Consider the following 16,949-nt stretch of genomic DNA (forward strand, 5'->3'; position numbering starts at 1 on the left):
TATATATGCATATATATCGTCATACCCCAAGATATGCCTGATTGGGTTGAAAAAATTATACTTTATGAGAAATTCCATTTAATATTGCTATTTTTGGCTTCGAAGGCATTTCGAAACATTTGTGAAGACTGACGTGACTTGGGGCATGTTGCAAGCCCTTGAATGCCAAAGAATATGAATCATCTTTGCAGCGACGATTGACTTAGTAGTCCTGCTCTAGGAATCCTTGTGGTTTGCTGGTTCAGAGCAGTAGTAATCTGGTGCAGGGTGACCCGATGATGCCCTTATGTGTTTGGTAAGTGTACTAATATTTGCCTTATTTCTATTGACTTCTTTTTACTTGATTTTTCCCCTTTGGGGAACGAAAAGGTGAAGATCACGTGTGTTTTGATTGTGAGCATTGATTTCAATGTAGATGAGTAATAGCCACAAAAGAGCTTAATGAGAGCAAGAGAAAGGGTTGTAGAATAATGAATGAAGGGAAACTACCCTCATTCAAATAGGTATGGAGTGGTCTCCAGTCCCCTTTCAGTGGTGGATCCAAAGAAGTCACGCTACAGGAATACCACACCCACCAGCATGCCTGGCGCAAGAATTTGCTTGCGTGCAGTGGTGTTACAAAGAAGCATCAGCCCTGGCCAGTTTGGCTCAGCAGGACATGGGGTCAGCCCAGGAACCAAAAGATCATGGGGTCAATTCCCAGCCAAAGGCATGTACCAAAAGCATAGCCTAAGGCAGGTGTGGGAGGCAAACCAATCAATGTTTCTCTCCACACCTCTTCCTCTCCCTTCCTTACACTCTCTCTAAAAAATCAGTGGAAAAAAGATATCCTCTGGTGAGGATTAAAAACAAAAAAAAAGCATCAAAGGCTTCAAAAATATTATCACCAGTCTAAATACACCTTGATGACGTAAAAATTAATGGCTCTTACCATTGATGTTACTGGTAGATCAAACTGTAGTCATCAACCAAAGAATAATCCGGGTCATCTGCAAAGAGCAGAACACAGAGCAACATGAAGCCAACATTTTTTTCATAGGATCTTAGCCCTGTCAAATCAAGGTACTTGACTCAAAGATTCTACTGCCCTTTTGTAAGAAGGCAACAAAGCCTACAAATGGTAGTCATGACTACAAACCAGAGAATATTCTGGAAATTCCTATTATTATTATTATTATTTTGCCGTTTTTCATCCATGACTAGCTAGCTGCCCCTACAGTAAAGTCATCTTCAAATATGGACAAAAATAAGACCAACATTATCATGTAATTATAAGACAACAAGAAATAAAATAATGTAAATCCTTATGTTCTTCAAAGATATAATTTCATAGAAATGGGTATTCCAAATATGACAAAGCTGGGTGGTTGGTACATGGCAATTCATTATACTATCTCTCTACTCATTAATGTTTTCCCCAGTTACTACATTTTTGCTAAGCTGCTCCATGCAGCAATAGCTGTCTCCCCCCTCATTCCCTTGAACATAATTAGGTATATCTTTCTTTTATTCAAATAATAGATATTTGTTCTGTACTTATTATATACCCAGTACTATGTTAGGTATTGTGAGTGGTACAGGAAAAAGAAAAGTGCCTACCCTCAAGGATCTCCTCATTATCCAAAGAATATAACTAACAAAAAATGCTAAAATGCATGTTCCTCCCAGAGATATGGTAACAGTTCTGCGGGGGGGGGGAGGGGGAGGGGACCAGTGACGAGTGAAAAATCCAATCAATGCATAAAATATACAATATTAAGTTACATGGTTTTAGATAGCTATGCCTCTGTAAATTATATTTCTGTATAATCCAAAGGAAATTCAGCTCTTCCATTCTCATGGTCCAAGATAAAATAATCTCTTAAGTAAGACTGCCTTCTAAGAAGTTCCTTTTGGCACTCCAGGAGCTAACTTCTCTTGGATAGCTATAAAATAGACACCAATTACCTAATTCCACTGTGTGACACATAGCATTATAGTAAGATTCTAATATAGACTCATTGTTTCAGAAATTTTATTCTAATTATTCCCTCCTTTCCCTTTATTTCACAATTCTAGCTACTCAACCTTAAAGAAACCCTGACAAGCATTTCCAAAGGTCTTTCTTGCTGGCATACCTGGTAAACTCTTAGGAATCGGGAGAGGTCCTCTCCTGTAAGAAAAGAAAACCAAAGTCTTTCAGAGAAGTTCTTGTTTTCCTAGTTTTCTACATCACACAACAAGCTTTTTGCCCTCTCCTCAGATCTGGCTTCTGCTTTAGAGGGGCAAGAAAAGTTCTGATGAAGCCAAAGGCCTGCAAGATGCAGACATTTTGCTATGCTGAGGAGCGGGATGCACCGTGGTCAGACGCACAGGGCCCTGCCCCCGCAACCAGACTGGCAGGAGGAACGTCTCAGCTGTGTGGGCAAGACTTCCTGATCTTGTACACGGGCATCTTCGCGTGGGAAATGGGAAGTACAAACAGCTTCTACCTCACTGTGAGGATGAGAAGAGCTAATTTCTATGAACTGTTTTGAATAATGATGATGATCATGCCATCCCCCCTCGCCTCCACACAAAAACCACCCCATTGTCTTTTTAAAAACTGTATTGAAAATTCAACAACTTAGACTTCAAAGTGACTGTATATAAAACAAAAGTTCCTCTTCTCTCAGGATGTTTTATGTCGGGGCAGCAAACTTTTCTGTCAAGTGATTTAGGCTTTGCTGGCTACAGTCACTTCTCCTGCAACTCTAGTCAACTCTAGTGGGAAAGCAGCTATAGACAGAATGTAAACAAACGAGTGTGGTCACGTTATAATACAATTTTATATAGCCTTAGCTGGTGTGGCTCAGGTGGTTGGATGCCATCTCATGCACCAGAGGTCACTGCTTCAATTCAGGGCACATGCCTGGGTTGCTGGGCTTGATCCCCAGTAGGGGCTTGGTTGCATGCAGGAGGCAGCTGATCGATGTTTCTCCCTCTCCCTTCCTCTGTCTCTAAAATCAATAAGCACATATTTTATAAAAACTTTATATACTTAAGAGGGAGAGGGGGAGGTGGAAGACGGTATAGGGGGATAAATGGTAATGGGAAAAATAAAAGAAAAAAAAACTTTATAGACAAACACAGAAATTTGAATTTCATATAATTTTCATGTCACAAGACAGTATTCTTTCAATTTTTTTCAACCATAAAATACTCACAGGCACTACCAAAACAGTCAGGTCTGATTTGACTCACAGAGGGCCAGAGTTTGCTGACTCCTACTCTCTGCAGGCGATGAGAAAGGTACAGGACTCATGCATGAATAATAAAATTCACATTCGGGCATGATATCGTCCTCCCTGAGCTATGACTAGAGAAATCCATTTCACATTTGCCCTAAAATTGCTATTTCCAAAAATCTAGCAAATGCAATGGTAGCTATGTTTCCATGCTAATGTCTTAGAACACTAATGACAAAATATGTCTATTAAAAGTATGTTTCTTCATGTGAAAGGAAGCTGGTCATTACCTTGCTAAGTTCATCCCCGTAGCCTTTCCTGATGGGGCTGCATTCTTCTGGGGGCAGTAGTAATTCTCATACATGATGGGTGCTAGAGGCATCAAGAAACAAAACATGAAGAGGCAGGCGTCTTCCACTGTCAACAATATATGACAAGAGAATTGCTGAAATGAAGCCCTACCCCCGCCACTCCATTCACCTGGGGGAGTCTGTCCAGTTTTCCGTTGATTCACAAAGTACTCAATGTCCTTCTCGATGCTGCACATCTCTAAACTCTTGCGGACTTCTTCATACATCTAACAAAAAGAGATACATCAAGGAAGAGGGATTCCATAAAACTTGTGATGTGGCTTATTAAAACAGAGGCTTTGATATATGGCTGACTCAGTTCCAAATTTTATTTTGGAAAGATTTAATAAAAAAAAATACTGATGGGGCAAAGTAAACAGATACCAAGTCCCAAGACCAATGCACCACAGGGACACAAAGACAATTACTTGGAGAAAAATTCTTCCATTCCATCCTACAGGTTTTCTTTGTGTTTAATTGTTCTTCTAAAGCGGTGGTTCTCAGCCTTTCTACTGCCGCGGCCCTTTAATACAGTTCCTCATGTTGTGGTGACCCCCAACCATAAAGTTATTTTTGTTGCTACTTCATAACTGTAATTTTGCTACTGTTATGAATTGTAATGTAAATATCTGTGTTTTCCGATGGTCTTAGGCGACCCTGCTAGCGCTTCTCAACCTGTTCTAAAGTGAATGCATCGTCTGAGAGTGGCTATTTCTTAGCAAAGAAGGTTGCGATAACTTGATTCTGGCCCCTCTGAGATCCAGGTTCCTCATGAAGATTACTGTGCACAAATTGAACTTGAATAATGGCCCAGCAATGCCTTGAAGTAAATCCTAAATCCTGGAGTGACCATTAGCCGGGGCATCAGTCAGCTGCTATTTACAGGGGTCCTCAAACTACGGCCCGTGGGCCACATGCGGCCCGCCGAAGACATTTATCCGGCCCGCCGGGTGTTTTTGCCGCTGCTGCCTGTCCTGCTTAGCAGCCGACTTAGCAGTGTGCATAGGAATTTGTTCATAGTTTTTTTTTTAAACTATAGTCCGGCCCTCCAACGGTCTGAGGGACAGTGAACTGGCCCCCTGTTTAAAAAGTTTGAGGACCCCTGTTAGTACTTGGTGCTGTCCTGGAGTGACCCTTGGGACTCTCACATTCATGGTGTAACATCTCTGTCTTCCATAGATTAAACTGTATTTAAGATGTCCTTTCTCTGCCCTCCTGCTCTGAATTTCTTAAAGAAAAAGTCATAGCTGTAAAATAGGCCAAGAGGCAGGCAGTCTAGGTGCTTAACTGGGTCCTTCTATCAACCAACTGTGTGGCCCTGGATAAGTCACTGAACCTCTCTGCATTTTAATTGAGAGGGTGAACTAATAAATGTCTACAGTTCCTTCCATGCTAATGGATGCCGCTGACTTACCTCATCGCTGGTGACACACTGTTTTGACAGCTGATTCACGTGTAACCACAATGCGTTCCGAAAGACGTTTATTCGTTCATATTCTTGAGCTTCAAACACCTACAGAAACATAACCACATGTGAATACATATGCAGAGAAAGGGGCCATTTGTCTAGATTGGCTATGACTTAAGAAACAGTGTCACCCCTCAAGTATGCAAGCTTATTGTCCATTTAGGGTACTCCCCTCACCATCAAGGAAGCTCATAAACTCTGACAGCAAGCAAAGAATGCAGATGGATTGCAATATGGTATTAACACAAACAGAATGGGGTATAATTCTGAAGGTATGCAGTTATGATGAATCCAGACACCCTGGTTCTAACCTGAATTCCAGCTCACATTTCCAACTGCCTAAGGGGCATCTCCACCAAGGCAGCCTGCCAGAGCCTCAGTTCAAAACTTTGCCCCTCCCCCCACACACCCACCCCCTCAATGAATGAATTCCATTGGCAAGATTGGTCAATTGGTCATAACTGTTGATGCTAGTTGATGAGTACATGGGGGTCCTTGCACTTGTCTTCTAAAGTTGTGGTTTTTTAAGTTATTGCCGGAACAGCAGTTTGTTTGTTTTTTATGTAAATAACAACTTTTGGAAAATCAAGCTATTCTATAAAGTGGATGCTATTCTATTCAACAATGAATGTAATATATTCACATATTTTAAAAATATTGAATACAACATTTTACAATGTAGAATTTTAAACATATACAAGAGTAGAGAGATAGTATAATGAATTGCCATGTACCAACCACCCAGCTTTGTCAAAAATTTTGACCAACTTTGCTTCAGATTCTGTTAAAGCTCCAGTGTGCTTTTCCCAATCTCTGTCACCCTCCTCCTTCCCCAGACATAACCACTGTCCCAAATTTTATCATTTCCATGCATGTTTTTATAATATGCATTGCTTTACATGTTCTCAAACCTTATAAAAATGGCTTTACTCCACACTTTCCCATGAGAGTGTGGAGTTAAGGAAGTAAAGCAAAAAAGGGTGTTTTAGCCCTGGCCAGTGTGCTCAGTGGTTAGAGCATCAGCCCACCCACCAAAGGGTCTTGAGTTTGATTCCCAGTCAAGGGCACATACCTGGGTTGCAGGTTTGATCCAGGCCCTGGTCAGGGCAAGTACAGGAGACAACCAATCCATGTGTCCCTCTCACATCGATGTTTCTCTCTCTCTCTCACGCTCTCTCTCTTTCTCTCCCATCCTCTCTTTCACTCTCTCTAAAAACCAATGGAAAAAAAATATCCTCGAGTGAAGATTAACAAACAAACAACAACAACGAAGAGTGTTTTAGAAGAGGGAGAGTGACCCACAGTATCAGATGGTCAAGACAGGTCAACTAAGATTAGAAACTGCAACGTTTCCTGTATTTTCCTTATCACATACCAAGTGCATGCGAGGCTCTCTAAGTAATTACTTAACCATTAATTGATTCCTCTGTTTCATGCCTGTGCTAACGGAACATTAGAAGCAGGCCACTGGACCTCACACCAAGGGGATCACTGGTTCCTCCAAGAGGGCAGGGGCAGGGAGCAAACCCCAGGAACAGCAGGCTGGGACGGGCAGGGGCCATGAGGATGTGGAGACAGCTCCTTCAAGAAGCCGGGCTGTAAGGAGAGGAGATGGTAGAGATGGGAAGCAATCGCTGCTAAGTTTTAAAGCCAGGAGTGAGCTGAGTTTGCGTAAATGATGATGGAAGAAAGCCCCATAAAAGGGAGCTGTGCACAAGGCAGCAGGGACAGGCAGCTGGATGGGATCCTGAGCCCAGGTGGCGGGAGCAGCCACTTCTGGGCTGTATCAGGAGAAAAGGAGGGAAGGGGTGTGTGTGGGTCAGCAGGTTTCAAGTTTGAATTGGCATCGGAATCATCGGCAGGGCTTCTTAACACAGGTTACTGGGCCCACTTCCAGAGTTTCTGAGTCAGGAGGTCTGGAGTTGGTCTAACATGTTCCCCGGTGATGCTAATGCTACAGGTCTTGGCACCTCACTTTGAGAACCACTGGTAAGAAAATGTGTAGAGAGGGTAACTGAAAATTGAGGAAGTTTGTGGGTCATGTCTGATTTTCTCTTGTGAACACAATGTGCTGAAAAGGAAGTGGGGGCAATGGTGAAATCAAAGATGAAAGGAGGCTAAAACATTCTGAAGCCTGCTCACCTGCTGTCTGCATTTTCCTTATCACTTACCAAGTGCACGCGAGGGTCTCTAAGTAATTAATTAACCATTAATTGCTTCATCTGTTTCATGCCTGTTCTAACGGAACATAGAAGGCCTTGAACAGGGTTGGACAGAGTAGGGAAGAGAGAAAAAAATGAGGTTTAGGGGGAAACATGCCAGTTCCTTCCATCCTCCACTTAATCTTCTGATTTCCAATCTGCCCTCGAGCAATTCTACCAGAATTGGTAGATATAATAAGCGGATGGCACATTTCTACAAAAGTAGACTCTCCGAGTTCTGGAAGCAAGACCCGCCCCCTTCCTGAGCAGCGTCCGGCTGGGCTACCTCGCAGGCCTTGATGTGCTCGCTCTGCCACTCCTCTCGGACCTTGTCCAGCGTGTTGATGTGCAGCATATACGCCTTGTCTGCAAGGAAGGTGAGGGGCTTGGGTTCAGAAAAGGGCAGGGCAGCTCGCAGACCCACCCATCGGGCTCATCCCAGATGGCAAATGAAACTCGCAGTGAGCGCACCAGGCTCCATGAGCTCTGAACACTGGAAGGCCATAATCACATCGCTCACCCTCATAACAGCTTTGTGAAATAAGCACTGAACCAAGCAATTAGCAAGAAATGACCCAAGGAAGGAGAAGTGAGAGCAGCGGGGGAACCTCGGTCAGGGTTTTCTTTGTCTAATTCCACCTCAATCGTTTCCACCCCTTTTCATTTTCAGGAAATGTATCCAAGGAGAGATGCAGAGATCTACCTTGAGCCCAAAAGGGCATCGAGTTACTTTAGTTTTGGGTTTAGAGACTTCCTAAGTGACCGTGGTCATGAGAGGTTTATTTCCTGCAGGACACGCTTGGGATTAAAAGTTTGGAACTTAGCCAAAACCGGTCTGTGGACTGAAGGGTCCCAGGTTCGATTCCGGTCAAGGGCATGTACATTGGTTGCAGGCACATCCCCAGTAGGGGGTGTGCAGGAGGCAGCTGGTCGATGTTTCTAGCTCTCTATCCCTCTCCCTTCCTCTCTGTAAAAAAATCAATAAAATATATTTTTTTAAAAAATAAATAAAAGCTTGGAACTTAGATTTGAATGATGACGAGGCTTCCAGACGTGGCTGTTTCTTTCATAGCAGGTACGAGTTAATCAGGGCTGAAATGGGCTTTTTAAATAGATGTTCCAGAAAAAAATCAGAGTGAGCCCAGATCACAAAGCAGCTGCCACATGCCCCTACCATCTCCATCCTATGACATGTACAACAACCAGACTGAGCAAGCCTTGGCCAGAAACTGCTGGCTATTCACTTCCTCAGTTTCACTACCCTTTCTTCCCTTCCTTTCCCCCTTCCTGTTTTTCCCTTCTGAAAGCCCATTGTATAGCCATATGTTCTTCATTGTTAGGTATACCAGACCACCTTTCTCGGACAGATTTAGGATAAGGTAAACCCCACCACAATCCTCCCCCATCCCGGGAGCCACCCTCACCGGAGTCTTCTGCGGCTGTCTTCGCGGTTGCCAGTTTCACAAAAAGCTGGGAGGACAAAAAGCAAACGAACAAGGGATCAGGAATGCTGGGCCAGGATTCTGTAGGCAAAACAGATCTAAAAGCAATGGCTGCAAAGAGACAAGTGCTAGTACACATCTTACCTAGGGTTCTCTCATGAGCAAATCATTCAACTTGCCCTCTAATCGTTCGCCATTGCAAAATATCCATCCATCAAGCATCTTGCCCTACATCTTCCTAAAGCCATACTCCTGCCCTCTGGTTACTGACAATCTTATATCCAGATTTTATAAAATTAAATTTATAATTCACCCAAGCAGGAGGCAGCCTGGCTACAAAGAATACATGAGCTCTGACTGGTTTGGCTCAGTGGATAGAGCGTCGGCCTGCAGACTGAAGGGTCCCAGGTTCAATTCCGGTCAAGGGCATGTACCTTGGTTGCGGGCACATCCCCAGTGGGGGGTGTGCAGGAGGCAGCTGATCAATGTTTCTGACTCTCTATCCCTCTTCCTTCCTCTCTAAAAAAATCAATAAAATATATAAAAAAAAAAAAAAAAAAAAGAATACATGAGTTGAGCTTTGAAGAAAGATGAAAAAAATAAAATAAAATCAAAACTCCCTCCCCCACTTATCACCCCATTCCCTCCCCCATGGCCTCCTTTCTCTAGCTCTTCCACAACCCCAAAAATGTGAAAGGTTTTTCTGGCTCAGATGATCCTAATTAGCCTAAAGGAAGATATTGCCAGAAGTTTGAGGAGCAGGTCCATTTTTAATTAAGATCATTAATTGGCTTTAGCTTGAGATAATAAATCTCAGCTTTTTCAAGTGGTCAGCCCTCCCAGGTACCTTTTCTTGTTGCTTCGAGTTTACCAGGTTGGCACTTCGGTGGACAGCCTGCTCTGCGTCATCTTTGTCTCGGCATTTCTGCTCATAGTTCTTCTTTGCCTTCGTTGTTATGAGCCAAAAAAGGACCAAAATAGGTGAGCAGAACATAACCCTGAAAAGCAGCCATCCTAGCCTGCCAAGCCCAGGGAATACAAGGTTCCCTGAACAGGGCTGTGATCACCACTAGAACGTGGCCGCTCAGAAGGCAGATGCTCTTTCTTGTCTATCACTGAAACATCTCTCTAGCCCTTTTCCAAATTATGTATGTAGTGGCAGCCTGAGCAAGGAAAGAAAAACTCTTATGTGGCAAACCAAGTGCATGAGTGTTAAAAACTGACCAGAACAAAAGATGGCATTTCAGATGGGAAAAATAAAAAGACCTATGTAACTATAAGATATGGAACCCATCCCGGCCAGTGTGGCTCAGTGATTGAGCATCAACCCATGAAGCAGAAGGTCACAGTTCGATTCCCGGTCAGAGCACATGCCTGGGTTGTGGGTTCGATCCCCAGTAGGAGACGTGCAGGAGGCAGCTGATTGATGATTCTCTCTCATCATTGATGTTTCTATATCTCTCTCCCTCTCCCTTCCTCTCTGAATCAATAAAAATATATTTTTTAAAAATAAATAAATATCAATGAAGACATATCTTCAGGTGAGGCTTTAAAAAAGATTTTGGAAAAAAAGAAATCAAGATTCAGAATAGTCACAGGGGAGGAAGCTCAAATCCAACAAGATAAATGGGATCATATCTATATATATAAAAGGCTAAGCAACCATCCCACTGCCCAACCAGCTGATAGGTATGATGCGCACTGACCACCAGGGGGCAGACGCTCAACACAGGAGCTGCTGAGCTGCGGTGACTTGGCAGTGGCGGTTCTTGGTGACGCACCAGAAACCAGAGAGTAGGGAGCCTGATTCCAGGGTGCATCACCTGAGAACTGCCCTCTCGCAATCCAGGATCCCTCGGGAGATGTCAGAGAGCCAGTTTCAGACCTATCCCCGCAGGCCAGGCTAAGGGAACCCACATGCCGGAGGGACCCCGCTCACTCCGCAGACAACCTTCAAGCCATGGCGCCAGCCCCAGGTGCTGCTGGCCAGGGAGGGACCATGGGAAGCTGGATCCAGGGATGTCCAGCCTGTCTCTTCCAGTCCTGCCCCGCTGGCCCCCTTCTAATTAATTTCCTTTCAATGTGCACGAATCCACGCACCGGGGCACTAGTGGTATATATAATTTTGTGTCTTGGCCTAAAATATTTAAATTAGCTTACTATACTTTCTCAGGTTACTAGAAAGATAATAATTGTGTTCCTACTATCTAGTTTCATCCTCAATTTTTCCAAGGCTTTAAAAAGAAAAAAAGTGAAATCACTAAAAGAGTCATTGCATTAACAAATAACATTATTGAAATGCTATTTGAGTAGGACTATGCTCATACACAGCACAGGATTTCAGGAAAAGGCAATAAAATGAAACTCACATCCATGGTTTTCTTGAATTGTACACTCCTTTGTTTGTGGATAGCATCCATTATAAGCTCTGTCTGTGAAGAGAACACAAGCACTATTAATAAAAACAGAAATTATTGTTAATACCATCTTATCTTGAGGGATGTGTTCAAGATGGATTATCTCATTGAGTCCTCACACAACCCACAAGGTAGATATACTATTTATTATTTCACAAGTCAGGAAACTGCAGCAAAAAGGTTGAACAAGTTGCCCAAGGTCCTATGGCTGATTAATGGAGGGGGTCCATCTTTGAACTTGGGCAGCCACCATTGAGAAACATTGATCACCTTAGAACAGTCTCTTCAGCAACTCTGAGATCAAGAAACTTTGGTGTCAAAAAGGACTTTTTAAACTTTTGTTAAAGTGCCATTTATATTTTAAAAGGGGTCTTTTTTCTGTAAGCTTATATTGGCACAGTTAAATTAGAGACATAAACATTCACTTCTGTGGCATTCATCAATGACACACCCTTACCCAGCAAGGAGCCTGGACAGGATGAAGGGGAGAAATGTTTGTGGGACAGCTAAAAGAAGCTGTTCTCCCACTCTTTTTTTTTTTAATATATATTTTTATTGGTTTCAGAGAGGGAGAGAGAAACATTGATGAGAGAGAATCATCGATCGGCTGCCTCTTGCATACCCCCAACTGGGGATTGAGTCAGCAACCAGGGCATGTGCCCTGATCAGGAATCGAACCATGGCCTCCTGGTTCATAGGTCGATGCTCAACCACTGAGCTACAACAATCAGGCTGTTGTCCTATTCTTCACTCCATCTTATCCAGGAAAGGTAAACTACTCTGTTGCATTTACTTGGGAGCAATTTCTTTATTGTGGCTGTGACATTAATACATTTATTAGTCAGAGTAATGCAGCTAATAATAAAAATGTACCTCAGACATGAGTCCCTCCAATTTATCAAGCATTATGTGATAAGCAGTTTTCATGCATCACAACAACCTAATATTCTTATTCCCATTTTCTTGACAGTAAATTGAGGTGGATTAATTTACCAAAGGTTAACACTCAGCAAGTAGAGTTGAGATTTGAGCCCAGAAACCTGACTCTTGTGCCCTTGTTCCTAATCATGACCCTAAACTACCATCATCCCTATGGTAGCTCTATAAAAGCAATTGGGAAGATAGAAGATCAAGAGATGCAATCATTCAAAATGAGCTATGACATTGCTCTTGTGCGAGATGATATAATGCAAAATAATATTGAAAATTAAACTTGAATGTGGTTTCTTTCCTGCAATATTAAGTTGTTCTCTGTTACCATAACACACAAATACAGATTTTCAAGATATCTGGAGAGAATATCTCACTTCAAATATGAGCTTTGTAGAATACATGAACTTCCCTTGGGGGGACCCCAAGAGGACCTCAGAGAACTGAGGCATCATCTTCTCTGAAAGGGAGGGACCAGAAGTAGCTATGCACCTGCTAATGGTGAAGATACAACAGACAGAGAGAACAGACAGGGCTCCAACATGATCCCCACATGGAGGACTTGTGGGCAGATCCTTACCATTGCAGGCATGGAGCTGTGTGGTTCACATTAGCCCCTATGTGTATTTGCCAAGAGGAGGAGCTGGGTTTATTTGATAACGGTTCTTGGTTTTCCCTGGCTCCATGGAGCAGATCAATTAGCAATGTTGGTCTATTCCATGATCCTTTCTAGTCCGAATATACACACTGTCATTCTTCCAGTTTGGAAGCTGCGACTATTTTATAGTTTATGGCCCAAGCCAGGCCTCCTTATGCCAAAGTTCTACATAACACCTGCTTCAAGCACCTCTCAGGTGGCTACGAAGTTCTATGAGCCAAACCTTTTCACTTCACATCATTCCTCTCTCTGCCTTCAAGGATTCCTGGTATTTGTACATCAGTAGGATCCTAGAGAGCACAATCTACTCTCTCACCTGACAGGTGTAACCCTGGGTCCCAGAGCTCACACCATTGGTGACCTTTGCTCAAGGCTACTCGGTGACACCAAGTCCTGCTCTGTCTGCTGTACCACCTTGATTTAAGTGTCCTCATGTCCATGGTTCACTTAAAGGGTGACCCCGGTTCTCTTTCGGGTCTCCTTGGGGAAGCGCTTCTTTGAGGACTCAGACTTTCTGCTCAGGCCAAGTGTAATAACACAAAGTAGTGCAAAAACACAATCATCCCTGTTATAGGGTGGGGAGAAGTAAGCGGGAGGGGAAAAGGAAGAGAGATTTATAAATGGCCCAAATGACCCTGGCCATTTTTGGAAATAACTACTTAGTGATCTGTTTGTCTACCCCACTCAGACTGTATTCTGAAAACTGGAAGCATCACTCTCTGTAACCAAGGAGGTTCTTTTCCTCGGAGACTGCTCTCTAAATAGGCAGGACAAAACTCTGCCATGGTCATTCCCATCTCAGCTGATATGGTAAAATGATGTGGGTACCAGGGGAGAGAGTAGCTTACCATGTGCTGCCTGTCAGGCTTAGGACATTCTGGGCTGGGCAAGGAACCTCAGTACCCTAAAACATCAATACTCCTGAGAATAGCTCCTAAGACCCCACCTTACCTGCCAACCACCAGGGGTGAGAGCCTCATCTCTTACCACCCTCACCTATATTGCCTTTCACTCTGCTGGTTTTAGATTCAAGGTCACTTCCTCAGGAGGCCTCCCAAGCCCCATACATTAGATGAGGTGTTCCCTCTGTACATTCAGGTGGCCTTGACCTCCCCTACCATTTAAGGTTCATCACACTTTACCATGATTACTATGCTACCTCAGTCTCTCTGGCCATGCTCACCACTCAGTGAGGGGACGGTGACCACGCCCATAGTGTTCACCACCCTCGGATAGTTGTATAAGTAAGTACACCATAGACTTCTGGCCATTCTACATGCACCTCCCTGCCCCAGTTTAACAAAAGAACCCAACTGATGGCTTTCCTTGATAAGTGGAAATGGCTTCATTTCCAAGAAGTGAAAAACCAAAGTGTGCAGGGTGTGAACAGTAGAAATGAGAAGTTAGCAATGGCATTTTTTTCCCCCAATGTTTGAAATTTTTTTAAAAGTATTTATATACGGAAGTTGGTACAACCCAGAGTTCATTGTGATACACGTGTACACAAATGTATTAATCATCTTGGGACTTCTCCCAGAAAGCTGGGAAGGAGGCATTGTCCTGCTGTAGAGAGCACACTAGGGTGTATAGGGAACTTGGATGACAATGGTAGGCTGAACGCCGGCTGCTCTGTTGCCTAACAGATTTCAGAATGTGGGCTTCTAGCTCTGAGAATTTTCTCAGTGACTTGTTAGGAGGGGAAGTTTCGGAAGCCTTGCAAAATTAACAAAACTTTCTCCGAAATGACGAGGGCTACCCAGGGCACCTAAAAGATGAGAAAGAATGACCCTCCTCTCCTCTTAGTGGAAATCACGTGTGCATGGACCTTGGTTGTCTAAGGCAGTGGTCGGCAAACTCATTAGTCAACAGAGCCCAATATCAACAGTACAACGATTGAAATTTCTTTTGAGAGCCGAAAACCGACTTCTGCGCATGGGCCACGAGGTTTCAATCGCACTGTACATGCGCGCCCGCACGTGGGATTTTGTGGAAGAGCCACACTCAAGGGGCCAAAATGTCGCATGTGGCTCGCGAGCCACAGTTTGTCGACCACTGGTCTAAGGCATTTTGCTTCTTAAAGTTTGCAATTCCTCTAGAGAGGTGGGCAGGACTGGTAATATCAGCCAAAAAAAGTTTGCCCATCCAATAGTGGGTATAATATACATATTATTTCTGCTCTGAAAAACACTTTGGGCCAGAGAGACCCCTGAAACCTGGTACCTGAAGCCTACATTTGTGTGGAAGTGTTTAATATGGTATTCCTTAAATGATAGTTTCCAGCCTTCCTGTCCAGTAAAAGGCACAGCTGTAAGAGCTTCTCACAAAATGACAATAGAGGCAAAGCAATGTTTTAGGAATTAAACAGAAGGGAGGGTCAGGCTCAATCCCAGTGGGGGCTGTGCAGGAAACAGCCGATCACTGTTACACTCTCACATAGATGTCTCTCTCTCTCTCTCTCTTCTCTCTCGCTCTCTCTCTCTCTCTCTCGCTCGCTCTCTCTCTCTCTCTCCCTTCCTCGCTCTCTAAAAATCAGTTTTAAAAACCTTTAAAAAAATAGAAAGGAGTCAGAATAGTGGCTGGTCTAGTATAAGTAACACTTGATCTTTATAACTTCCCAAATATTTGCCAGTTTTATTAACTTGCTCACTCCCGTCTCCTTATGGGTAGTTGGCCAGAGTAAATCTTAATGAAAAAGAGCTTATGCACATTGGCTTTGAAGACAAGAAGAACTCAGATTCCCCAGGGCCTCAGTTACCCAACTTGTAAAACAGGAAGTTTGGACTACATTCTGGTCTCCAAGGAGTGAGTCTCCTCTACCTCTTACCCTCCCTTTATTGCCTTGTCCAGGAAGAGGAGTGTGGTCTAGAAGCCCTCCAACTTGGCTATGCTAGACTCTACTGACGAAAGAGGGGGTTCCCCTTTCCAGTCAGAATTTAAATAGTGGCAGCAGATATGAGAAGAGGAGGAAAGCAGGCTGGACCCCCAAATCTAGCAAAAATTATAAAAAGAAGTGGCCTGGGGGGTAAGTGGGCACAGAACCATGAGTCTCCACATAGTTTGCCAATAAATAATCCCATAGGTTAAAAGAAGAGCATGATTACACGAGCGTGGGAGCCGAGCCAAGGAGTTGAATGAACAAGCAAGCCTGGAGTATTCTGCCATAAGAAAGGCAACATCTTAACACATATGCAAGCCCGACCTTTTTCCGTTGTAGCTTTTGCTTTTCCCTGAATTCTTCTAGCTTCCTGGCCTCTTCTCTTAGAGTCTGTGCAAGCTGAATGTGACATTGTGCCACATTGTCTACTTCTGCAAAAGAATTTTTAAAAATAATAAACAAGGTAGACATATAATATGCAAAACTGTACACACTTAAAAATTATATACAAAATACTGAAGCAAGTGGCTAAATTAACTGACTACACTTGGTCACCAATATTTATTGAGACCATCCATGTGCCCAGCATTGCCCTGACCACCAAGATCAAGGCTGGCAGGTCTTTAGCTTAGCCTTTTACCACTAGCTGTTACTAACGTACAGTATGTCCAGGACCAGGGAGAAGTTCATGGAGCTTACATGCTAAGAGACATTCCTAAACCCACTACAATTTCAAATCCCATCCTTAGTTTTCAGTAGGTGAGCTCTAAGGATCTCTAACATCTCATGTGCCTGAGCATTTTTAAGAAAGTCATACACCAAAATTTTGGCTACCAAGAGTTATCTCTGGAGAGAAAGGTTATTGTTGATTTTTCCCCCTTGGTTTCTACTTAAAACCTTTGCAATAAGCATGGCTTACCTCTACAACAGAAAAATTAAAATGTTAATCTTACTTGTTCTATGAAAACAAATTGAAGTATGGCACATAAGCTAGAAAGACTAAGAGATCTGATCTAAAAATATTTGTTTTTAATTTGTGTGTGTCAAGATAACTTGAACAAGGTTAAAAGATACATGACAAAAAAAGGTATTTGCAATTTGTATAACAAAAAGTAAATAACTATATTAAAAGTATTCACAAAACAAAAGAAATATATATATTCCAGTATAAAAAGTTGGTTAAAGAACTTGAAATATAAAAAAAAGATCAGCTCAATGGCCTATAAACATTAGAAAATATATTCAGCCTTAACACAAAAATGCAAAATTCTAAAACATTGAAATAGCCCTGGCCAGTGTGGCTCAGTTGGTTGGAGCGTCATACTGTGCACCAAAGGGTTACAGGTTCGATCCCTGATTAGGGCACATGCAGGAGGCAATCGATCGATGTTTCTCTCTCTCT

General features: G+C 43.0%; 1 protein-coding gene across 1 annotated transcript in view; it reads right to left on the reverse strand.

Moving 5' to 3' along the window:
• PSTPIP2 (proline-serine-threonine phosphatase interacting protein 2) overlaps window positions 1-16,949 on the reverse strand; it is a 71,331-nt gene that overhangs the window by 2,844 nt on the left and 51,538 nt on the right. Inside the window, exons 6-15 of the mRNA XM_054723603.1 lie at window positions 15,872-15,978; window positions 11,037-11,099; window positions 9,515-9,613; window positions 8,650-8,695; window positions 7,512-7,591; window positions 4,971-5,069; window positions 3,687-3,783; window positions 3,497-3,578; window positions 2,118-2,152; window positions 932-989 (exon numbers count right to left, since the gene is read on the reverse strand). Of these exons, the coding sequence (XP_054579578.1) occupies window positions 940-989; window positions 2,118-2,152; window positions 3,497-3,578; window positions 3,687-3,783; window positions 4,971-5,069; window positions 7,512-7,591; window positions 8,650-8,695; window positions 9,515-9,613; window positions 11,037-11,099; window positions 15,872-15,978 (758 nt within the window). The 3' untranslated portion in view covers window positions 932-939. The remainder of the gene's footprint in view (window positions 1-931; window positions 990-2,117; window positions 2,153-3,496; window positions 3,579-3,686; window positions 3,784-4,970; window positions 5,070-7,511; window positions 7,592-8,649; window positions 8,696-9,514; window positions 9,614-11,036; window positions 11,100-15,871; window positions 15,979-16,949) is intronic.

Source organism: Eptesicus fuscus, chromosome 12, assembly GCF_027574615.1.
Source record: "Eptesicus fuscus isolate TK198812 chromosome 12, DD_ASM_mEF_20220401, whole genome shotgun sequence".
Classification (NCBI taxonomy): domain Eukaryota; kingdom Metazoa; phylum Chordata; class Mammalia; order Chiroptera; family Vespertilionidae; genus Eptesicus; species Eptesicus fuscus.